The sequence below is a fragment of the Mizuhopecten yessoensis genome, unplaced genomic scaffold, assembly GCF_002113885.1.
Source record: "Mizuhopecten yessoensis strain PY_sf001 unplaced genomic scaffold, ASM211388v2 scaffold10641, whole genome shotgun sequence".
Lineage (NCBI taxonomy): Eukaryota > Metazoa > Mollusca > Bivalvia > Pectinida > Pectinidae > Mizuhopecten > Mizuhopecten yessoensis.
Window position 1 is genome coordinate 214,231 of NW_018408648.1, and position 26,414 is coordinate 240,644.

General features: G+C 36.7%; 1 protein-coding gene across 2 annotated transcripts in view; it reads right to left on the reverse strand.

Annotated features, from left to right (window-relative positions):
• Window positions 1–7,621: 7,621 nt before the first annotated feature.
• The window catches only part of LOC110461627 (alsin-like), a 73,203-nt gene continuing 54,410 nt past the window's right edge, over window positions 7,622–26,414 (reverse strand). For both annotated transcript variants that reach the window (XM_021515170.1, XM_021515169.1), the window contains exons 15-34: window positions 25,842–25,970; window positions 24,565–24,638; window positions 23,556–23,622; window positions 22,627–22,820; window positions 20,343–20,408; window positions 19,905–20,000; window positions 19,185–19,351; window positions 18,823–18,932; window positions 18,453–18,530; window positions 17,945–18,090; window positions 17,261–17,434; window positions 16,805–16,925; window positions 16,054–16,211; window positions 15,580–15,717; window positions 15,010–15,186; window positions 12,817–12,862; window positions 12,505–12,566; window positions 11,857–11,920; window positions 10,587–10,769; window positions 7,622–9,567 (exon numbers count right to left, since the gene is read on the reverse strand). In XM_021515170.1, coding sequence (XP_021370845.1) covers window positions 9,523–9,567; window positions 10,587–10,769; window positions 11,857–11,920; window positions 12,505–12,566; window positions 12,817–12,862; window positions 15,010–15,186; window positions 15,580–15,717; window positions 16,054–16,211; window positions 16,805–16,925; window positions 17,261–17,434; window positions 17,945–18,090; window positions 18,453–18,530; window positions 18,823–18,932; window positions 19,185–19,351; window positions 19,905–20,000; window positions 20,343–20,408; window positions 22,627–22,820; window positions 23,556–23,622; window positions 24,565–24,638; window positions 25,842–25,970 — 2,295 coding nt within the window. In that variant the 3' untranslated portion in view covers window positions 7,622–9,522. The remainder of the gene's footprint in view (window positions 9,568–10,586; window positions 10,770–11,856; window positions 11,921–12,504; window positions 12,567–12,816; window positions 12,863–15,009; window positions 15,187–15,579; window positions 15,718–16,053; window positions 16,212–16,804; window positions 16,926–17,260; window positions 17,435–17,944; window positions 18,091–18,452; window positions 18,531–18,822; window positions 18,933–19,184; window positions 19,352–19,904; window positions 20,001–20,342; window positions 20,409–22,626; window positions 22,821–23,555; window positions 23,623–24,564; window positions 24,639–25,841; window positions 25,971–26,414) is intronic.

Consider the following 26,414-nt stretch of genomic DNA (forward strand, 5'->3'; position numbering starts at 1 on the left):
ACAGACCGCAGAGCAATTATGTTAGGTATGGATATATTCCGTCCTTGCGTATAGCAGAGTTATCTTCTCTTGGGAGCAGGTATTGCTTGTTACGTCATTTGTTTGTGTGAGAAAATTACGTCGTTTTCTTAAAAATTGATGACGTTACTCTCACAAACCAATGACGTAACAATCAATACCTGCTCACAAGTGCAGATAACTCTGTAATATGCAAAGACGGAATTGTTATGGGGGCAAGATCTCAACCTTTTTCATGATGTTATGATACAACTCTTTCCATTTGACCCACACGTTGTTTTTAAGGGAAAAAGGCGTTGACCTTCCTTTCACTTACTCAGCCAGACGTCTTGGCATGTTTCACGCTGTAGAAGAACCAGAACGAGATACAGACATTACACTGGTATGCAGAAATGATGTATGGGTATCAAAATTTGTAAGATATGAAATTACCGAAACATATGCCACGATTGATTAACGGGAAATTTTCGGGTATATTCATTTTATTTCCCTACCTTTCGGCGTCAACGGGTCAGCCTGTTTCAAAAACTCCATCAAAATTGATGTATCAAGTTAACTTCGGGGATACAAAATATTATCATTGAGATAAGGTAACAGTAATTTTTTTTTCTATATTTAAAAACGTAACTTAAGCCAAAAGTCAAGAATGTTTGTTAACGTTGTTGACAACTCAATAATTTTCCAATGCTTTATTTTGACAAATCTATTTTGTTACAAGTTGGTCCTGCTCTACTTTTTAATTTCCTATGCTTAATGTTAAGGAGCTGTCACACCTAGCCGATTTGGGTCACCGGAGCTATACCGGAGCACACATTTGGCGATTTTCGGGGATCGGTTCTAGTATGGCAGCGCAACGGTATCACATCGCTAAGAACGGTAGGACATCGTCAGGACATCGTCAGAACATCGGCGAAAATTTAAGCAACGGCCGGCGACGGTAGACATTTTTGAACATGCTCAAACATTTCCGCCGTTGTGCTGCCGGATCTAGCAACGGGACTACACCAGCAAGACATCGGCAGTACTCCGGAATGGCTTCGTTAATGTCGGTAGAGCACCGGTAGCGTCCCGTAATTGAACGGCGGCTCTCTGGTGGCTTCAATGTGTACCTGTGATACCGTAGTACTACCGAATACCACCGAAGCAGTACTGATGCGCCGCCGATGAACTAACGATGTACTACCGTAACATCGGCAGCGCAACGGGATCACTCCGCTATAGTGCCATACACATAACAGAAATAGGTCTTCAATTTACCTCTTAATGCCATACACATAACAGAAATAGGCGAGCGACTTCAATTAACCTTCTAATGTCATACACATAACAGAAATAGGCGAGCGTCTTCAATGTATCCGCTTATGTCATACACATAACAGAAATAGGTCTTCAATTTACCTCTTAATGCCATACACATAACAGAAATAGGCAAGCGTCTTCAATTAACCTTCTAATGCCTTACACATAACAGAAATAGGCGAGCGTCTTCAATGTATCCGCTTATGTCATACACATAACAGAAATAGGTCTTCAATTTACCTCCTAATGTCATACACATAACAGAAATAGGCGAGCGTCTTCAATTAACCTTCTAATGTCATACACATAACAGAAATAGGCGAGCGTCTTCAATTAACCTTCTAATGCCATACACATAACAGAAATAGGCGAGCGTCTTCAATTAACCTTCTAATGCCATACACATAACAGAAATAGGCGAGCGTCTTCAATTAACCTTCTAATGCCATACACATAACAGAAATAGGCGAGCGTCTTCAATTAACCTTCTAATGCCATACACATAACAGAAATAGGCGAGCGTCTTCAATTAACCTTCTAATGCCATACACATAACAGAAATAGGCGAGCGTCTTCAATTAACCTTCTAATGCCATACACATAACAGAAATAGGCGAGCGTCTTCAATTAACCTTCTAATGCCATACACATAACAGAAATAGGCGAGCGTCTTCAATTAACCTTCTAATGCCATACACATAACAGAAATAGGCGAGCGTCTTCAATTAACCTTCTAATGCCATACACATAACAGAAATAGGCGAGCGTCTTCAATTAACCTTCTAATGCCATACACATAACAGAAATAGGCGAGCGTCTTCAATTAACCTTCTAATGCCATACACATAACAGAAATAGGCGAGCGTCTTCAATTAACCTTCTAATGCCATACACATAACAGAAATAGGCGAGCGTCTTCAATTAACCTTCTAATGCCATACACATAACAGAAATAGGCGAGCGTCTTCAATTAACCTTCTAATGCCATACACATAACAGAAATAGGCGAGCGTCTTCAATTAACCTTCTAATGCCATACACATAACAGAAATAGGCGAGCGTCTTCAATTAACCTTCTAATGCCATACACATAACAGAAATAGGCGAGCGTCTTCAATTAACCTTCTAATGCCATACACATAACAGAAATAGGCGAGCGTCTTCAATTAACCTTCTAATGCCATACACATAACAGAAATAGGCGAGCGTCTTCAATTAACCTTCTAATGCCATACACATAACAGAAATAGGCGAGCGTCTTCAATTAACCTTCTAATGCCATACACATAACAGAAATAGGCGAGCGTCTTCAATTAACCTTCTAATGCCATACACATAACAGAAATAGGCGAGCGTCTTCAATTAACCTTCTAATGCCATACACATAACAGAAATAGGCGAGCGTCTTCAATTAACCTTCTAATGCCATACACATAACAGAAATAGGCGAGCGTCTTCAATTAACCTTCTAATGCCATACACATAACAGAAATAGGCGAGCGTCTTCAATTAACCTTCTAATGCCATACACATAACAGAAATAGGCGAGCGTCTTCAATTAACCTTCTAATGCCATACACATAACAGAAATAGGCGAGCGTCTTCAATTAACCTTCTAATGCCATACACATAACAGAAATAGGCGAGCGTCTTCAATTAACCTTCTAATGCCATACACATAACAGAAATAGGCGAGCGTCTTCAATTAACCTTCTAATGCCATACACATAACAGAAATAGGCGAGCGTCTTCAATTAACCTTCTAATGCCATACACATAACAGAAATAGGCGAGCGTCTTCAATTAACCTTCTAATGCCATACACATAACAGAAATAGGCGAGCGTCTTCAATTAACCTTCTAATGCCATACACATAACAGAAATAGGCGAGCGTCTTCAATTAACCTTCTAATGCCATACACATAACAGAAATAGGCGAGCGTCTTCAATTAACCTTCTAATGTCATACACATAACAGAAATAGGCAAGCGTCTTCAATTAACCTTCTAATGCCATACACATAACAGAAATAGGCGAGCGTCTTCAATGTATCCTCTTATGCCATACACATAACAGAAATAGGCGAGCGGCTTTATGTTTAAAGACAGTTTTAGTTTTCAGTTCAGTAAAATATAATGTCGACAAGTTTTATATCTGTCTTTTTAATTGATAGTATTGCTTTCTTTTTTTAGTAAAATATTGAAATGTTTATGATCATTATTAATGATTGAATTACCTATAGATTATGTCGACTCAACTATATTTTCTTAATGGACTTAACTACATATCGATTATAAAAAAAAAAGATAAATAGTTGTCATTGTGGATTAAAGTTATTGAAATAACTAAGTATTTATACCTCAGAAACTCAATATTCTGTATTCCCAACTTGGTAATGATGCTCCGTTCACACTTCCATAAACTCTGTATAGAATGACTTTTATGTACTTTATCTTTCATTTTATCATTTGTAAGAGCCATTCAAACTATTGATGTAAAAACGTTTCATTCCTAGGGAAATGCGATAAAACACTGGATAACGCCACTGTATTTTAGTACATAGAGTAACCTCCCCTTAATTTCTTTTAGGAAATAATTGTAGTGCGATAGGTCAGTGTACTGTTTTGACCAGATGCCTCAGTTGGTTACATTGACAGTATAATAATTTGACGTCTAGGGTTCGAATCCTGTTATAGGGACGTTTTTATTAATGTATTTGCTTGTTGATCAGATTTTTTTAGGGTTAAGGTTAAATTTTAAGTCTAAAATTAGTAGCGAGGGTTAGGGTAAATTTGAACTCCAAGTTAGGATGAGGGTTAGGGTTAGGGTTACTTAGAAGTCCATTTTTTTATATTTATTTGTTTGTTGATCATATTCTGCTTATTTCCCTTTGCGTTTTATTCATAAAAGGCCCTCAAACTATTTTGTTATTTCAGAAATGATACATCAAAGCTACTAGCAGCCATGTCGGAAAACCATTTGCAAATAAGTAGTTGTTTTTGGCAGTGGCGCGGGGATCCTTAAATAACTGTTGATTCGGTATATGCCCGATCTTTCCTGGAGAATAGTGTTATGTCATCAGACCCATTGATAAAGTTAATGTTTCTGTTTATGATCGAACCGAGATACCAACAACATTTAAAATAACGAGGTTTTTTTAATTCCATAATAGTACATATATTTAAATTATGTCAATTTAAATCGCTTAAAATATGTATTTTTTCTTAATTCCTGGGTGCGACTTGTAGACGATTTGTAAGAAATCAAAAAGATAAAAAGTTTAATTTTGCAGTAACTTTTCTTCAGATATAAAGGTGAACTGTGATTGCATTTATATCAGTAGAACGTAACGTGAACTTAAAATTCACTGACCATGCTTGTAACAGGTAACGCAAAGCTGGATACGCTTTTCTGCGTGTTAACAAATTATTGAGGGATATATATAAGTTCTTTTGTTCATTTTTTTATTGTACGTGTAAATCTACATTTGTCAGACACTGTTATGCCGTATGACCGTTCGTGTCGTCCGCCTGTTTTGGCTTGTACAGACAAAACGGAATGTACTTCATGACCTTATCGCCATCCACTTTGTGGGTATTAGAGGGTCATACACCTCCAATCCTTCGCTGTACTTGAGCAAGTTGTCTCTCTCGCTAGGATCCTGCCACGCCGTGATACCCCGCTCATCCAATGTACCTGGAACAGTTAATGTAGTTAAAGAAGGCTGCCTTGCTAATTTGAATGATATGCCGCCATATTGTATGTTGACAAAATAATGAGGCATGACGGTTCACGCTAATTCATGAGCGTCATTAAAGCCATCTATCAGCAAAGGTTTCAAAAACATAACTCATCCTTTCACTTGAAGATGTGCATCCTCGATATCCAGGGGTTACGCTCACTTTTGCTCTCTACACTCCTTGAATATGTCAAAGCAAAATTGAAGGCTCGGTGTGCGCCACCTTGTTGATGAGACAAGAATACTAGTTGGATTCTAGGACGTACATCAAAAGAATCTCGCGGTCACGTAACGGTAAAAATTGACAGGCTTTGAAGTCGTGCATCTCTCAAAGGACAGGTATCAGCCTAGCGATTGGTCAGTTTCTTTTTACCTGAGACCAATCAAACAACTATCTTCGTGCCTTTAATTTTGCTATGACATATTCCAGGGGTGAAGAGAGCGAAAGTGGCTTCCCAGGGAGTTGAGAAAGATATTGGCTGGTTGCAAAGGCCCTATCACCACGGATAATAATTTGTGAACCGCTTTGAGAACACATACGATCTAGGTTGTGATAAAGCGGTATATAAGAACCTCGAATTATTATTATTATTATTTTTATAAAGGATCTCACGGACACATCGATATTTTCAAAAAATTGATGGTCACTTTATTGTTCCATGTGGGGAAAAATTGAGGAAAATGGTGAAAATACATGATTTTTAAAGAAAATGCTCAGGGTAGGGGGTTTATTGAAGCCCAAAATAAACCTCTGGATCCGTCAATGTTTATACATGTTTCGGGACATTTGGACATGAATTTTATTTTTGACCTTTATTACCACTGATGTGACATGTATGGACCAAATAGGAATATGATACTGGAAAGGGTTTACTTTATTTGGCTGCCTGCATCGATATTTTCATTTAGGGCAACAACTTCAACCTTGTTGTTCCAAGAACTGGATGTTAATAACATAATAGGCATAACTTCTCCATCAAAATGCAAAGATATGGCATCAATTTACTAAAACATTTGTTGCTTAAATATTTCCTCCTCAAACAGTATTGGTGTCGTTCAAAAAGCTCCAGCAGTAATTATAATCGCTTCATTGACTTATCTGTTGGCACTGAGGAGCTTGCTTGGGAAGACTGACAGGTCTTGACAGGAAGTTTCTAAGAAGTTTTATTTCTGGACTCGTTTGCTAATTCGATTTTTAAGGAGTTTAATGTTACAGGATACATATTTGAACTTACTGCGGTGTCATTCAATAGCGGGTTGTCCGCGTGGGTTACACACCAGGATCAAACAAAAGAGCCGTGGTGTACCACAAAGTCCATCCTCGATATTCAGGGATTACGCTCACTTTCGCTTTCTGCACCCCTGGAATATGTCATAGCAAAATTGATTGCACAGTGTGCGCCCCTTGCTCCTTTGATATACATCGAAAGAATCTCGCGGTCACGTAACGGTAAAAATTGACAGGCTTTGAAGTCGGACGTCTCTCCTTTGTTATCTTCAAACGACAGGTATCAGCCTAGCGATTTCACCCGAGACCAATCAAACAGCTATCTTCGTGCCTTCAATTTTTGCTATGACATATTCTAGGGGTGTAGAGAGCAAACGTGAACGTAACCCCTGGATATCGAGGATGCACAAAGTCAAGGTCAAAATGCTGTCTAACCATAAGCAATTCTTTTTCGGAGTGTAGAGCATACAGGAGAGGTGAATTATCGACTTTATATTTATTTTTTTTGTTTAAAATTAGATGTTTTTCACGTCTGCATAAAACATTTTTTGATAAATTTTAGGATGTGACGGACGAAGAACGGAGATGCAAATTTAAATATCACATTCTTGAACAAATGAAGGTGGATAAAAAGACAAAACAAATGCAATTGTTCAGTTTAAATAATTTATTTTTCCATGTAAGCATATACTATCAATTAATATCGCAACATGATAATGGCAATAATACATTTTATAAAATCATTAAGTTTTCGTTGAATTCATAGAAATTCCTGGCCCACGAATTCAGGTGTTTCTTAGGAAACAACAGGTAAGACGAAGATACGGCAGGATTCTTAAAATTCATACTCAGTCAAACATTTACAAAATATAACACAAGAAAATAATTTACTTTGCATTCTGATGGCGTCAAACAACAACTTTCATATTTCTATGCAATATGACAATTATAAATATTACAGGGTGTGCTTGCTATCTTTAATTCACATATGAAAGACGCAACAGAGTTATCAACAACACGTAAGTTTTACATAGCTTGTAGTTAGCTTCAACTACGTCTACATATATACAAGGTACACAGAAAGCTAGACTCTGGCATCTGTAGGTCTGGAGTACTGCATATATACTGTTCTGTGGCAGTTTTATTTTCGCCATTTGGTGATACTTCGATTCAGAATTTGATGACAATAGCTTTATCATATATATATCCATCAACTTTACATAAAAAATATATTTTGACCACCGTTCTTCTTTAACCCTTTCAACACTGTAGACCATAATGGACTCGTCCAGATCAATGCATGGTAGAGTCTACTAAAGTTACATAGGGGTGAAAGGGTTATTGATCAATGGCTGACTGTAACATAATATGTTGTTTAAATGTTGACTGGAGATGCCAAAATGATTTAAAATAGCCTGTGCCAAATTTATTGCACCACTTTCGGACAATAGAATATCTGAAGGTTAAATAAAACCTATCACCTTCAAACTAATTACAAAAAATATGTACCACATATATTAGAAAGTTTTCCATGATTAACATCTTAATTGTGTACAGGTAAATATCACCATTAACAAGTCTGATACCCAAAGTCTTTTAGTTCCTGGGTGCTTTTTTGTTTCCAAAGTCTAAAATGCTGCAGATATTTCCAAATTATTCATTTCTTAAAGCTCTTATTAGCAAAGACATCAGTAGTAACTTTAACATTTAACAAATATATAAGGGTTCCAATTTTCTGAAGGGATTTCCATATAAGGAAAATACATGGATTTCAAAATCAATCCCACGCTTGAGGACCGTGGGGCGTTATGTGCTCCCTGTTTTTAATAATCTAAATTTTGGAACGTCATGCAGCATAATTTAATCAAATATTTCAAACATAAGTTAATAGATATAAATCTTACTGGTGACTGACATCAGTGTCCCTTTTAAATCACATTATATTGGTGTATATCCTGTCAATTTTCACGTTTTGCTATATCAGCATATGTGTATATTTCACTGTAATGGTGCTTTAACCCTTAATTAGAAATACTTGTGTTACATACAAGTTTACAGTACTTAAACCTAGTTTTTATAAATTGAAATTATTATGCTACCTTTCTGTGATTATGTATGTGCTGCTTTGTTTAACTTGTTAAATTGCCTCTGTGACATTTGCCTGTCATGTAACTAGTGTTTCTAATAACCTGCATGTGATTGTTATTATACTTCATGTTTGTCGTAAGAATAGCACTACAGTGCTAATGTTTTATTGTTTTTAATATGCGACGTTCTTTAAAAATTCTTGTATCTTGGTGGTTCCTCAGTGGGGACAACCCCACCATATACCCTACTATAAAGAAACTTAAAAGGATCCCAAAACAAAACCACAAATGACAACCAGTAATAGCTCTACACCTAAAACTGTAGAACAATGTGCATTGAGGATTTCTAGAACTCAAATACATGTAACCCAGCTTCTCTTGTATAACAAGAACCATAATAATTGACATTTTGTTACAAAATATGAGTCAGTGATTCCTTTCAACCTAAGCTTACCAGGTACACAAGAGTGATGAGAACTCATTGCTTGACTGTATTCATGTATGTAACTGTTCTCATACTCAAACTCAGGTTCTGTGCTCAAGGCCATTTTGTTTTTGTTAACATGACAAAACAAAATACTTTTATCAATAATCTAGAAGCATTTTGGAGAGACTTAGTGCCAAAAGCCATTTTCAGTGTGTAAACTTGACCTTTTTTTACCGTGACACATGATTGAAAGTTCGTTTCAAAACAAATCCATGCTTGAGAATGAAAACAAATCATAAATATGGACCGATGTATAGTATTAGGGCCCCCAATGGGATTTTATACAAAATATATTCTATTTCAGCTGAGTATGAATGCTGAAATAAAACCTTATAGGTAAGTTGAAATATCACGAAACAGAAAAAGATGCAGATATTCTCACCATATTTCAAATCATTGTAAATGCAATTATATAGTGCCAAAGTATTAAATATATACAAGTATACAAATGTATAACGGGCAAAATGTCCATTGTTAAGAATTGCAATCAGGAAGTTTTGTGACATCAAGTAAATTGGACATATTTTGAAGTTCCAAATAAAAGTGAGTATACTACACTGAAGAAAATGTTGCATTTCCACATCCACAAACTTAAAATGTCAAATGGCTTTACTAAACCGTGACATGTGCCAGGGTTATGTAAATGGTGGGGGTTGTTGGGACTCAGTGACTCGGTAGCTTCTCATTCTGTATCTGATAGTAACAAGCCTGAAAAATATATAAGAGATATCTAACTATATTGATTTAACAGGTTGTTTACATTGGATACAGATCCTTTAAACCAGACACTTCAAATTGGGGTATAAAATAACTTAAAACGTTAATACACATAGTGACTGTATGACAAGTATGGGATGCAGAATAACTGCTGTATTGCCCAAGCGAAGCACAGATTCAATCAATGCTCTGATGATACACAGTTCAACAGTATATATGGTAATTTCACTGATTGGTGTATTAAGTCAGCCTTACCAGGATACTTAATTTCAGATATTTTACAACAAGGCAAAGTATTGCGAGGCAATCCATAGTCCCCCACCGGTAATGATTTCTATATTTAACAAACAGTACACTTAGGTCATGATGTCACATCGGTCACCATGAGGTAATAGCGACTTAATTCTTACACTCCGTCACGCCAAGATGTCCGTGTACACGAAATCCGGTTACTCTAGGTGAAATAGTAAAGAAGATATGCCCCAGTTATGATATTTCAGTATAATGGCCACTGAGGGGTTTCATCATTTTTGGATACCTTAGCTACTGTAAAGACATCCCCATTCCTTATACGATATATAAACATAATACCTTAACCCTCTCACCCCTATGTAACTTTAGTAGGCTCTACCATGCATTGATCTGGATGAGTCCATTATGGTCTACAGTGGTGAAAGGGTTAACATCTGGAGACAACATAACACAAGATCTTTCATTTACACCAACCTTCCCTTTCTCCAGCACACATACATGCATGCATGCTTACACAACACACATAGAGGCACGTCCTTAGATGACCTTAGCTGTTAATAGGACATTAAACAAAATAAAACCAAACCAAACCAAACACATGATCTTTCGTTTACAACTCCCTACCTACTACACAGACATTCTAACTCACAGGTAAAATCATACACATGTTGCATAATTCTCCTTTTTCAAAATAAAGTTTCAAAATAAAGTTTCCCAAGATCTTGCAACTAACATCCTCACTCCCCTTTTCTACTTACATGTAGAGTAGTGAACATGATCCCTAGTTCTCCATTTTCAAGATGAGATTCCATCAGATCTTCTATCAAGTGAACCTCGGCCCCCAGGTGTCGGATCTTAGAACGAACCACCACATACTGGAAGACAGGAAACAGTTCATCCATGCACCACATGTGGTCCTCATTCAGAGCCAGCTGAACCGTCTGAAATTTAAGAATACACATTCAACTATATTTACAAAGCTTTTTTTGCTAGAGCCAGCCAGTTGAACAGTCTGAATGAACTTGCAAGACCATGCATACACCTACAGTTACTATAGATTTGTTCTTAGAGCCAGCTGAACAGTCTGAAATGTAAGAATACACATTCAACTATATTATCAAAGCTTTTTTTGCTAGAGCCAGCCAGTTGAACAGTCTGAATGAACTTGCAAGACCATGCATACACCTACAGTTACTATAGATTTGTTCTTAGAGCCAGCTGAACAGTCTGAAATGTACACTTGTTAGACCCTGCATACAACCATATATATTACTAGGGCTTTTTGTTAGAGCCAGCTGAACAGTCTAAAAAGAAAAAAGCCACAATTTAATTGAGATACACTACATATTAAATCACAGGGTAAAAATAGGTTATATATTAAAGGTATTTCATCAGTTCCCTCACTGAAATGAAGAGTTAATCTGTCGGTGACTTTCTGTCCCATACATCATAAAGTATAGATGATTCTCTAATTCCGTGTGTGTAAGATAGAGCTGTCAGGGAAAGAAAGGGGTGTAGGGATTTCTATCTTTTACACCATTTCACGTCACGTCACGAGTTTGGAAAAACTCTTGATGCCGTAATGCGGGACAGGCGTCGTGATGAAATTAAAACCTTTACGAAATATTTACCTTACACGTTAGAAAGATGAAAAACCTTTACGAAATATTTACCTTACACGTTAGAAAGATGAGATTAATTTGTCTGTGCAAACTCATGTTTGCATATATGGGACATGCTTAATCTCGCTGACAGATTCGGTTTTGTCTAAAAAGCTAAGGGGAAAAGTTGATATTTTCAAAATGGTAGCCAGTCCAATTGCATTTTTATGGTTTCTGAGGTTATTCTGGTAGTAGGAATGAGAGAAAAATACTCTTTCATGCCCAAAGGTTTAGGATAGGGAAACTCCACCCGAGGGGTTTTCAAATTTGGTAAAACCCGAGGCTATACTGAGGGTTTTGCCAAATTTGAAAATCCCGAGGACATGAAAGAGTCTTATAACAAAACATTTATTTTCTGAAAACCCACCTTAGTAATTTCCAGGAATGTTTTTTGTATCACCTCTAGTTTCTCTTTGGGGCTGAAGGCCGTGCTGAAAAACAGGATAGCAACAATTATACACCGTATGGTTCACATCAATACTCTGAAACAAAAGTGAGCACCGTCAGAATCGGAATCTTCGGAGTTTCCTCTGCTTACATGCCTTGGCAGAGACCATTAATGTTGATATGATTTACTCATTACTACATGTAAACTTGAAATCTTATTCTCTTCTCCTCTTCATCCTTGTCTCCTAATATATCTATTATCTATAAAATAAGTTTCTCCCTATGTGATTATATATAAATATTAAAATAAGTTTCGCCCTATGTGATTATATATAAATACAACTGATTCTGGGACCATGAAACAAACTTCTTTTAGTCATTTTTCAATTTTGACTAAAATCTAAATATTAGGATATTCTAAATTATATAAATTAACATATTCACTATGTTTGCATGTGTAAAATAACATTGAAATGGCACTGTATCATTTAAATTTGAACTAGAATGGTTTGTGATCTGATATGTACAATGTAGGTTGTATATATCAAAAAATTACTGTAATAAGGAGACCTTATCATAAGGGGCACACTAATGCCAAGATTAAGTTGAGTTATAAGTAGGATTATACCTGATCTGCTGTAAGGTATCGACAGAGGACAGGTAGCAGTGATCACGAAGGCTGGACAATCTCTGCAGCAGGTAAATAAATAAAAGTATTAAACATTATCAGACATTGTAATCATTATGTTAGTCCCCTCTATATTATCACAATCCTTGACCGACTAGACTAAACTTCAACTTTGTAGCTACCATTTCAGAAAAATAAGTATTCAATTTTCAGACAGTGGCATAGAAATCATAATAATAAAAACGATTATCCGTCAGAAACTAGTTATAAATACATTGAATCTTAATTGAGACAATGGAACCTGTTACTCACCTTTCTTTTATCCTGAAACATGATCTCCTCTATCAACCAGAATCGCCTGTTATGATAAAACATAAGAATAAAATATTAGCTTCAAAATTTGACACTTTCGTATACATTCAAAGATGTGGCCCTATGATTTTTGGCCTACTGAAAAGATATGAAGCATCAAAGGAATTTTTCTAGCCATGTTCCTATAATGATTCATACAGTTCTGATAAACATAGTTTTGAACTGTCATTTATTACCACCGAAAATAAATTGCAAAGATGATTAGTACCACAATAACAGAAACACCTTTAGATAAAATTATGCAGATTCATTTAGTGAATCTACTTTATATTCTATACCATCTTTCATACTATTTATTTGGCTTAATTAAGTTATTCACTGATCAAAACAGAATGGTTGTAGATAGGTATATTGGCTGTACATGTCAAGGCAGGGTAAAAGCTGTGAACCCTTGGATTGAAAGTAGACCAATCATATTGCTGCAGCTTAGAGCCGACAGCCTATCAAGAGGCATTGGTATCAAAGCACATCAAAATCCAATGAGGTTGGTTCTTAGGACCATACTGGTAAATTATTAGTATTTTACAACAACAAATGCGTGCCAATGATGCTTAAAATATTGAATATATGCCATACTCTAGATATATATGTGCCACAGAGAAATAATTTTAAAACGCGACCTCCGACCTATGTGTCAAATCTGACTTTTCAAATCTATTCTTGTTTCTGTTTAACTTACTGGTCTATGCCAAGGTAGGCCATCAGAGCCATATATGTCGCCCTGTTTGTTTGTTTAACTTACTGGTCTATGACAAGATAGGCCATCAGAGCCATGTCGCCCTGTTTGTTTGTTTAACTCACTGGTCTATGCCAAGATAGGCCATCAGAGCCATGTTGCCCTGTTTGTTTGTTTAACTTACTGGTCTATGACAAGATAGGCCATCAGAGCCATGTCGCCCTGTTCGGTTGTTTAACTTACTGGTCTATGCCAAGGTCAGCCATCAGAGCCATGTCGCCCTGTTTGTTTGTTTGTTTAACTTACTGGTCTATGCCGAGGTAAGGCATCAGAGCCATGTCGCCCTGTTTGTTTGTTTAACTTACTGGTCTATGACAAGATAGGCCATCAGAGCCATGTCGCCCTGTTTGTTTGTTTAACTCACTGGTCTATGCCAAGATAGGCCATCAGAGCCATGTTGCCCTGTTTGTTTGTTTAACTTACTGGTCTATACCAAGGCAGGCCATCAGAGCCATGTCACCCTGTTTGTTTTTGTTTAACTTATTGGTCTATACCAAGGTAAGCCATCAGAGCCATATATGTCTCCCTGTTTGTTTGTTTAACTTACTGGTCTCTGCCAAGATAGGCCATCAGAGCCATGTCGCCCTGTTCGGTTGTTTAACTTACTGGTCTATGCCAAGGTGGGCCATCAGAGCCATGTCGCCCTGTTTGTTTGTTTGTTTAACTTACTGGTCTATGACAAGATAGGCCATCAGAGCCATGTCGCCCTGTTTGTTTGTTTAACTCACTGGTCTATGCCAAGATAGGCCATCAGAGCCATGTCGCCCTGTTCGTTTGCTTAACTTACTGGTCTATGCCAAGGTAGGCCATCATAGGCATGTCGCCCTGTTTGTTTGTTTAACTTACCTGTCTATGCCAAGGAAAGCCATCAGAGCCATATATGTCGCCCTGTTTGTTTGTTTAACTTCCTGGTCTATGCCAAGGTAAGCCATCAGAGCCATATATGTCTCCCTGTTTGTTTGTTTAACTTACTGGTCTCTGCCAAGATAGGCCATCAGAGCCATGTCGCCCTGTTTGTTTGTTTAACTTCCTGGTCTATGCCAAGGTAAGCCATCAGAGCCATGTCGCCCTGTTTGTTTGTTTGTTTAACTTACTGGTCTATGCCAAGGGAGGCCATCAGAGCCATGTCGCCCTGTTCGTTTGCTTAACTTACTGGTCTATGCCAAGGTAGGCCATCAGTGCCATGTCGCCCTGTTTGTTTGTTTAACTTCCTGGTCTATGCCAAGGTAATTAAGCCATCAGAGCCATGTCGCCCTGTTTGTCTGTTTAACTTACTGGTCTATGCCAAGGTAGGCCATCATAGGCATGTCGCCCTGTTTGTTTGTTTAACTTACCTGTCTATGCCAAGGAAAGCCATCAGAGCCATATATGTCGCCCTGTTTGTTTGTTTAACTTACTGGTCTATGCCAAGGTAAGCCATCAGAGCCATGTCACCCTGTTTGTTGAGTTTCTGTACCCTCTCCCAGTACCGTTCGTCCTCCTTGTCGTTGTAGAGAGCATACAGGTCAAACAAAGGGGGATAAATCTTGGGGAGCAGCAGTGGTTGTAACAGACTCCCAGCAGTCACAATCTCTCTGTTAATAGATAGTGTATTTAGAATTGTTTTAGAAAAAAAATTTACAATAATTTTAATGTTTAATTTCACCTTATGTATATATATGCTTTTGCTTTTCACAATAAATACAATTTTGAATGACCTTGAACTGTCTCCAAAGGTCTCCAAAGGTACCAGTAAAAACATGTACCTTTTTAGAAAAATTCCATAGACTATTACTTGTAAAAACATTTCAGGCTCCTGATGCCCTTCTCTAGTCTTCAACTCTTACTAAGAAATTTGTGTGTACATAGTCATTCAAAATGGACATGACATAATAATCTACAACATGTTTTCTCTGTGAAAGGGCAAGAGCCTGAAAATTTTCTCTGAGTAATATTCTATTGACAATGATTAGGTTTTTTTTACATACATTTTCTCATCGCTGTCCAGTAGTGCACTGTCAATAGACTCTGTGTCGCTGTGTGGATAATCCTTCCTTCTAGCTAATACATCCTCCGACACAATCTGTAACGGTCCCCCATTTATTGGCAGGTCAGGAAACAAGATTCTGTACCAAAAAAATGTTTTCTCAACTGATTTAAGTAATTTGATGGATAAAAGCAAGTTAAACGAAAAAAATCTACATTAAAGTAAAAGATTTAAAAAATTATTGTATTTGAATATTAGGTAAATTAGTTAATGTTGTCTTTATTTTTGCTTTGGCGTATCATCAATAATCTTGGACTTTGTCCTCTTAATTGGAAGAACGGTACATTTGGGGGGTATTTTATTATTTTATTCATTTATACTAATTTACCATTTTATATCATACATGTTCATAAGATCTCAACTTTCTGTACTTAAATTAGTTATCTGTATCCCAAAAATAGCGAAACCTAAATACCTGACTATCTTGAAAAGACGCTTGATGAATGACATCACTTCCTGTACAGCATGAGCCAGGAGTCTGGGATGTGCTCCAACCCCGATATAGGCAGCCCGGAAGACGTCCACAAGTCCCTCCATCACTTGTCCCAGGGGGTGAAAGTTTGTATCAAAGGCCTAACCAATACAACAATAAATACAATACTATAATGCAAACTTTTATCCAAGATATCTGGCATAAAGAAGGTGGCATTTTATAATGAAAGTTTATGATTAAGGCCTGTTTATGTTATGGGGTACAGTTTTGTAATTTGGGAAAATACAGTATAACATTGTTTAGACCAAAAGTTTTACTATCATGGAAGTTTGTGACGAAGGCCTGCATAATATCAGGGGAGGCCCTTTTACTCCAAAATCTGTGTGGAACACCAGCACCGTCAAATATACAGGAAGGCAGTTATTAATGAAGGGATGCACAGTAAAATTATAAAATAAATAGTTTGAGGGCCTGCACAGTAAAATAAGGAAGTAGGTCTTTTTATCATGGAAGCTTGTATCCAAGACCAGTGCTGTACAGTTAGGGAAAACAGCTTTAAAAGGAAGGTTAAGTCTATAGAAGCCGGTACATTATTATAGCTAGGAAGTAGTCTAACGGTCATCTAATCTTGTGTCTATAGCTAATTACGCGGTAGAAAACTAACAGTTATCACCCAAAATTTGACTAAAATTAAGATAACTGTTGTCCTCACTAGGAGATAAGAAATAGTTACCTTCTGGAGGTAGACCTTGATCTGTGTGTACACCTCTATAGTCAACTTCCCAGCATTAAAAGGAGGGATTTTCTCCAGATCCTCTAGCTGTTCCATCTTGGTGCCTCGTCGCAGCGTTCCTCTACATCACGAAATGGTCAGTTTAATTTTATTGCAACATGTAAAAAAAATACTATGCCGCCTAGCAGCGTTCCTCTACATCAAAAATTGTCAATTCATTACTGCATTTATTAATAATGTTTCAACCGTCCTTGTGCTTATTGTGAATTTTTGTACATTATAAAAGCACAGTTTCCTGATACAAGGAAAATCAAACTCTTCATCCAACTTTAACTTCAAAGAACATATTTCTTTCCCTTTGAATACTAAATAAACACAATGTCATGTTATTGTTTAAAAGAATACATTTAAAACTAAATTCATAACTTCTTCCACCATTTGACCACTACTTTGTACCTTTGTTTTGCCTCCCAGAGAGATTCCCGACCCCTCGTTACCATCACAGCCACGGCCTCCCACGCCTTGGCAGTGTCGGGCTTTCCTCGACCTTTGAACCCCAAGATTGAGGAACAGTGATGGAACATATCAGACCAGCGTTTGTCTGGGGGGACACACAGCTTCTTGAAATGGCTGTGAATATAAAGTGAATATTAACATATCAACGAGTACTTTTTTTCATCATGCAATTGTTTACATAAAAAATAATTCCATCATTTGGGGTTGAGATTATTAAGTGGGACATTTTTTCTGTATACATCAGGCTAATTATTTGAGGATAATGAGAGATAATTGGACAAATTAACCCCAGTTGTTTAAAGCTTGGTTAGTTTTTAAACCAAAATTTTTCAAATGTAAATTTTTGAGAACAATCTAAATGTTTACAAATATTTATGTGTTTTTGCATCAATAACTCATCATTACGACTTCTTCACACATGCAACTTTTGTTTTGTATTTCAATAATTTTGAAAATATATTGGTTTAAAAATGTATGTCGTCATTTAGCTAAACAAACCTGGTTAGGTATTTCAGGTAAACAGCCACAATGAGAGACAATCTGGGTAAATAAGTAATTGTATTGAATTTCAAATTAACCTGCTGTAGTGTTCTGTGTAGTACTTTACAAATAACTTGTAACTACCTGGAGCTGAGACCCACAGTGTGATTCGACCGGCGCTCGTCTGGCGTCGATGTCTTATGAAATGTGCCATTCAACTTGAGTCCCTCATTCCAGCTGCCATTAAATGTGCCTTCAATCTTGTCTCCAGTTGGCAACGTCAACACCCCCTAACATAGCAATATCGTAAGAATGTTTTAAAGTCTTGATAAGAATGAAAAGATTATTTCAACTCCAATATTTCCTTGTTAAGAATGGTGAAATATCAACTTGGTTGAAACTCAAATAAACAAAAATTAAGTTTTCTTAGAATTATACTACAAACACTAGTGTCTTTTGCACTAAAAAAAGTAAAAAATATTTTTTATAAAAAACACCAAAGAATTGAATTACTAGAGTGAATAAATAAAGTTTCTTCAGGCCAAAAAGTCTCCTTCAGTGACATGAAGGAAATATTTTATAAGTAACTTTAGGCTCATCATTGCCTACCTATTCCTGTAGTTATGAGACACTAGAAAACCATGTTGCCTACCTTTCCCTGAAGCTGTGTGATACCATTAAAATCTCCCTCGTAACAACTGTTGTCATCCGTCAGCATCAAGCCAAATCCCTGTAAATCAAAGTCAATAAATTAAACATGATTGTAATTATATTTAACAGTTGGTGTTACAGATTTGTTATTCTAGACTTGAGTAACTGAGATATAATTGGTTAGACTTTTGAGGTTCTGTAGTACTATGATCCACTGTACAGTTTCTTCCATGGTACCTCAACTCATCAAACACAATCTTGGATCACATGAACCTTGATTCAAACTTAAGAAGATTTTGCTCATACTAGATGTTAAATACATTCGGTAGTAAGTTATAAATGAAATCTTTAATACTGCAACTTAGTCTTACCGTCATCTTTCCAGAGGTGAAGTTTCCCTCAAAGTACATGCCATCCAGGGTAACAACGATTCCGTTACCATGACGATTGCCATCATTCCACATTCCCATGTACTTCTCACCTGTGTAAAATGATCACATGACCTCAAATACAATTCTCCTTATATGACCATGTTACATTTGTATCAAAACTTTACTCCTTTCAGTGATAACTTTTACTTCAGCATTGAAATAACATTGACTACTTTCAATTGATACTTTGGAAGAGGGCCTAGCAAGACTATTCAGTGTCAATAAAATATGTTTGAAAGAATTGATACTTTCTACTTAGATATAATCATGGGCTCATAACTGTCGTGACCTTGATCTTTCACCTTTGAGTACATCATCGATGACCCCGTATCCCTGTTTCTGGTCTTGGTTCCACTCCCCAATATATATACTGGCTGAGTTACTGTTGTGGCCTCCATGACGATATGTCCCATGTCCCTGTCTCATGCCTTCCCTAAAATAGCCCTCGTACACATCGCCATTGGCATATCTAGAAGATGATAAATACAAACAAGGTACAAAAAAACAGTTTAAAACCTTTGTTCAATATTTTCATTCACGTCTGTGTCAAAACTATTTATATATCGATCTAGGCGTAGAGCCAACGCCCTTTTTACTTTAGTTCAGGTTCGTTTGGTTCCGTATATCCCTTGCCTGGATACCAACAGGGTGATTGAAGAATAGGGGAAACTAAGAATAGGTGTCAATCGCAACAAGCTCGGGATGAGTTGAATTTTCTTTATTAGGATAGTCTACCGGTTTCGCCAGAACAGTGGGCTTCTTCAGGACGATTAAATGACAGAGTTTGTCCCCTGTAGAACTAAAATTCAACTGATCCCGAGCTTGTTGCGATTGACACCTATTCTTAACTATTTATATAGTTTTCAAAGTGAATAGCAACAGCCACAAAACACCAATGAGAAAATATTTATTGATTCCCTGATAATTTACAAAATATTTTATCGTGAAAATTTGCTTTGATAACTTGATAGGCTTATCAAGAGTGAACAATAAATGAGACAATTAAACAAGATATTCCATACTTGACTTTCCCGATACCATGCAGTCGTCCGTCTCTCCAGTACCCTTCTTGACAACGCTCCTTGCCATCGTCCTGGAGTATCAACAAACGCCCATGTCTGAAAAGCAATGATATTTTTTTGTTAATTTTTTACCGACACAACAATCAGTCATGTTTTAAAATCTGTGTTTATTTGTACAGCTAATCAGCCTCACAACAGCCAGACTCCAGCAAATATTACAGCCATACAACAGCCAGACTCCAGCAAAAATTACAGTCATGCAACAGCCAGACTCCTGCAAAATATTACAGCCATACAACAGCCAGACTCCAGCAAAATATTACAGCCATACAACAGCCAGACTCCAGCAAAAGATTACAGTCATACAACAACCAGACTCCAGCAAAAATTACAGCCATGAAGTACCTCATATTGATTTATTTAAAATGGACAACTTACCCATGCTGCTTTCCATCCCTGAAGCTGCCTGTGTAATTCCTTCCGTCACTCCACTTTATCTCACCACTGAAAGACAAAATATTGAGTCAGTTACAGAAAGAAAAAAACATATATTAAATGCATACATTCAAACTGACTGACAAACTGTACACCGGGAATATTTTGCCCGGTCAAATATATTCCCTTTTCCAATAAAATTCATGTTTGCCTGGTGTTGTGTACATATCTTCGCTGTAAGGGTAAATCTGCCCCAAGTATGGATCACAAAAGTTATATTGTCCAGAAAATGTATACAGCAGCTGTGACAAACTTATATCTGTAAAAAAGTTTGGCCCAATTTCGTGATGTTTGTAATTCATTCTTCTTCTTCTTCCAATAATCTGCATAACTTATACATCTCCAGCACACACACAGACATGCACACATAGGGAGATATTAGCCAGGTGGCATAGGACTAGTAGTTAGCGCCTGATAAGGCAGCTCCTGCGAATTCCTCAATATTGTATTGATTAATATTTATGCTAATTGTATTGACTGTATAAAATTGTATATCTATGTACTGTAAAGCGCTTTAGAGTGGCTAATGTTAGCTAGATAGGGTGCTATATCAAATGTTGTAAATTTATTTATTTATACCACCTCTGGTGTATTATCGCAGATGTAATTGTGACATCATCTTCAGACAATTCATGAGGATGGCCACTATATGTAAACTAAGTTCAAGATTTACTTTAGTTTTGTATTTCTCATGGTAACATCATCAAGCTAATTGGCAAATTAAATTGTTATTATTTCAAATTGTAGGGCTAATATTGCTGATATTAATTCAGAAACATGTGAAAAGGATTGTCCTAGATTCGAGGATGTTTCACATAGAATCAATGGTAGCTATGATCACTCTCTAAAATGGCATATAATAAAGACAAGAGATCCCAGAGGGATCTTGGCGCCGACCATTGTACCATCTTCATTAGTTCTTTGTCAGTTTGATCTTTCGCCTTCAAGCCAACCTTCAAAGTGAGTTTGTCATTTCACATATTTACTAATACAGTGCTTAATGTGAAAGACATAGAATCAATCGTTGCAATATGAGAAAGATCTGTTTAGTTCTTCCTTTAGCCATTTTGTTTTTATGATCAGTTTCAAAATATATATTTCCACAGCATTTAACACAATGCTTCAGCACATTTAAATTACATATAACATGACAATGTTTGTAATATGTAAAACAGAATAAAACATCATATTTTTGATTCTTCAACCCTAGTTAAAACCTGACATGATCCACTCCATTCAGGTCTTCCTGAAAAGAAATACACAAAACTTGCACCTCAAAGAAGACACCCTGGCAGTCTTTATATAGAAAATCATCGCATTTTCTTAACGAACAGTTTGATTCAAATCGAAGTAATGACAACTGAAAAATGTACTGCCCCCCAGTTAATGTAGAAGGGACTATAATTTCTTTTATTCATTAATTTCTTGACAGTTGCCCAAACTATTTTTGTTGGGCCAGTGACTACCTCACTTTTGACAACTTTTGGTCACTCGAGCAAGACTTTAACCGCCATTGGCGAGCAGGCGATCGTTTATTTCAGGCACTGTTGCACAACAAGGGAACAAGGGGAACCTACGTATAAAATTTGAGAAAGATCCCTCTGGTACTTCCCGAGAAATAGCGATAACAAACTTTCACTATCAAAATCCAAGATGACTGCCTATCGGCCACGTTGTTTATCCGATCAGTCTCAAAAGTTGCCCTGCACAGCTAAGGACCAAGGGGAACCTACATATAATTTGAGAACGATCCCTTTGAGACTTCTTGAGAAATACCGATAACAAGAATTGTTTAAGGACGGACCACGGACCACGGACAGACGGACCACGGACGCAGGGTGTTTTGAATAGGGTGACTAAAAATCCTGTGGGGAAAATTGAGGAAAATGGTGAAAATATATGATTTTTCAAGAAAATTCTCTGGGTTTTTTCTTCTTCTTGAAGCCCAAAAAAACCTCTGGATCCGCCACTCAATGATATAGTTAAATTACTTGTACATTTAAGATATCTTTTTCCTTTGACTTTTCCCATATCATGGATACCATATAATGTTAAACTTTGTATGCACAAATAAATCTTGCTGATATTAACAGATGTCTAAGAATGAAGATCAGTCTCTTTTATTTCAGTTTAACAAATCTCTTTCTCAAAGAAAGATACATGGAAAATTAAATTAACAGATAACTTTGTGTTATAAATTAAATAAACAGTTTTAGTAGTTACTTACTGTCCATGGACTAAACCATTCAGAAATGTTCCAGTGTAACACGCATCTTTGTAAATGCTGTGCTTAGCAAATGTGTGAGTTGCCTGCCTGACACCAGGAGGCGCCATGCGTTCCATACTTCCACGCCTCGTCACCAACTTCTGGCTTGTGATCACTTTGTTAATAGTCGAATTAAGGGCCATAATCCACTCAGTCTACAATATTAGAGTATTCTTCCCTTGAGATGTCACAATTAATTCCTTCGACTAATTAAATGAACATGACATTCGGCTAAAGTATTATTCTGTGAGCAAATAATAAAATATTATCACTTTGTTTTTTACAAGGTATAAGAGTTCAACATATAGCATTTTCTCTAATTCTATGCTTATTTCACAACTGCCTAGGGTAAGAAAGGGGTGTAAGAAATTCACCCTTTCACCCCATTTTACACCCCTGATGTCACAGTGGAACAAGAATGATACGACATCACAAAATTGGCAACATTCCAATTTCAGGATGCAATGCTTTTTCATGCTTTCTGAGTTAAACCCTAGAAATTGGAATAAGAGAAAAAAAACTTTTATGTCCAGGGATATAGAAAAGGGATATCCAACATAACTTTATTGTAATTTGGAAGAAATCTAACCGTTTGAAGAACAGTTATTGCAAGGAAACCGATTAACCATTTGGAATTAAGTTTTAGTTATCAATTATGCAATCAATATGCATACATCACATTTGCGATCCAATTCCGTCTTTGCGTATTGCAGAGTTATCTTCTCGATCTTGTGAGCAGGTTTGTGTGAGAAAATTGCGTTGTTTTCTCAAAAATTGATGACGTTACTCTCACAAACCAATGACGTAACAATCAATACCTGCTCACAAGAGAAGATAACTCTGCAATATGCAAAGACGGAATAGGTATGGCTAGTGTTGGACATAGTTACCTTGACGGCAGTGGATGGAGCTAGGAGAAACAGTTTATCCTCCGGAGCTGTAATGGTAATCTGATGCCTGAAGATGAAAATAAAGAAATATCACAAATGCATTAATCACCATTGTACAATGTAAAGAATTCCAATTTGATCACATTTTAACGAGGTGTATTATAATTCCTACTCATACAAATCTACTCACACTATACCAGGAAACTTTCGCCACATCAAATATTCTCCCTTCACTTGTGAACCCTTTCACCCCTATGTAACTTTAGTAGACTCTACCATGCATTGACCTGGATGAGTCCATTATGGTCTACAGTGGTGGAAGGATTAAACCCATATTGCCACAATGTTGATTTCACCCGTCACATGTCAATGTAATGAACGGTACGTTGTGCACTAATATCACTGTCATGATATATATAAAATGTACCCTCATAACGAAGGTCAAAAAGGCAAAAGTTAAAATACAGCAAAAATATCCAGTATACAGTTTGGCAGCCATCTTGGATTGGAGGCAAGGCTGTCTTTTGTTTTCATATATATATAATACTTAATTCATTATATACTCAGAAGAACAAACATTTATTGGAGACCAATGAAAAGCCATGTGCCTTCAATTTTGCTATGATATATTTCAGGGATGTAGAAAGCGAAAATGAGTATAAACCTCTAAGTATTAAGTCAATCTTACTAATGTAACCTCTGAGTATTGAGTCAATCTTACTTATGTAACCTCTGAGTATTTAGTCAATCTTTCTAATGTAACCTCTGAGTATTGAGTCAATCTTACTAATGTTACCTCTGAGTATTGAGTCAATCTTACTAATGTATGTGTGTTTAAAGAAGAATGTACCAGTGTGTTTTCAGATACAGAATTTGAGTCCTGGACTCAAGACTTCTTTGTGGGACTCTAACTTTTTGAGAACCCACTATATCTCTTAGACATGGTACTATATAACAATTTTGAAAACAACATTCAAGACTCAGATTTATCCTGAGTTGGTGAACTTACTGCTTCTTGTCACTGTCAGAAGATGGCGTCTCCACCCACAGTGTCTCTAACTTGAACACCTGGTAGCTTGAATACTGAAAAGCAGAAGTAAGCACACTAATTATGTGGGCAAGCCATGTTCTAAAACTGGATTATTGTTTTGGAAGAAAGAGCACAACAAATAATCATCAATGAAGAATGACCAATGACCAAAGTGGTCTACAGACAGGAACATGACCCCTTTCACCCCTATGTAACTTTAGTAGACTCTACCATGTATTGATCTGGATGAGTCCATTATGGACATCTACAGTGGTGAAAGGGTTAAACATGATTGAATCCAGGACAATCCAGGTACTGTATAATGGTTATATTTCGTGGGGGTTTTCATTTTGCTATATTCCCGCTTTAACTAATATCCGCGAATTCTAAACACCAGAGAAATTATCAAAAATGTTAACCACTTTTACAGACCTTATCACAACATGTTGAAATTACTAATAACCCAATGCTGTTATGCGAGCTCAAATGAACTCAAATCAGATTATTACTGGACAACTGGGCAGTCCATGTTAAAACAACACTTACATTAAAGTGGCCACAACATATCTATGTGTACACAGTAGGTGATTAATTGATTACAGTTTACTCCTACAAAGGTACATACGCATTTGATTTTCTTTAGATTAAAGTCACTAAAGGATGACGACACTCGGAATCAGTGTTTTCAAACGGTTTAAATGATGACACTCAAAATACTTTGCACGACACATGGGAATCGGTGAACAGCGAAATATGTACTGAATACGAAACAGTGAAATATTGACCCCGTGAATTTAAAGTGCTATACAGTAGTAAGATTCTGCAAAAATCTTGTTTCCCAGATTATGTTAGTTAGAGCAAGCTAAACATCAAATCTCATGACTCATGATTTTTTAACTCTTAAAGAAAAAGTGTTTCGAAGGTTTTAACAGCTAATAAGGTTAGGACTAGGTGAGCTCAAATATAACAAGTGGATCTTTTTTATATAATTCATGGATTTAAATCTGTTCCGAAAACCATCCTGATTATGTGATTCTAGAATTCATGAAATATTTCCTTGATGTATTTAAGAGTTATATAAAGTTTCACTTTATTCACAAACAATGTACATAATAAATGTATTTCAACGTTTCAAGACCGACTAGTCCCTTTGTCAAGCTACGACTGAGCTCACTCATACATATTTCCAAACTGATGAGTGTTATTGAAGGTACCTAAGAGTTGTCTTTCCTTACTAACCAGCACGCCGCACTCACCTGTGAATGTACAAACAAATCGTTGAAGAGGATGAAGTGATTGACAGAGAAGCGACCCGCCCCCTGTAGAGTGAGTGGGTGTGTCTTACTGTCCCGGACCAAACGTCGACTAGGAATCTTCAGGGCATCCTTGTGTAAAACAAAATGTATTGAAATGTATACCTCATACAAGTGTGCAACACTACTGAATGAAATAAATATGCAAGACCACACACTTGTCTTTTTCTAAAGAATCAGAAAGCACGAGTTTATTGCGTGGACGAATATATTCGTTAGAAAAACACAAGTGTGTGGTCTTGCTTTGATCACATACCTTCCGTATTTGGTAAAGATCGATACAAAGATTTTATAAACTTTGATAGTTTTTTAAATACCGGGAACTTTTCAGTTCGCCATGACAAGGGGATTCCCATAAAATGTAATTTCAGACCATGAAATACAACGTTCCGTATTGCACATGTGCAATACAGAACGTTGTATTTCATAGTCTGAAAATTGCTTGATTACTATAACAAGATTCAACAGGTATGTGACAAAAAATAATACCTCGAACGTTATGAACTGATATAATAT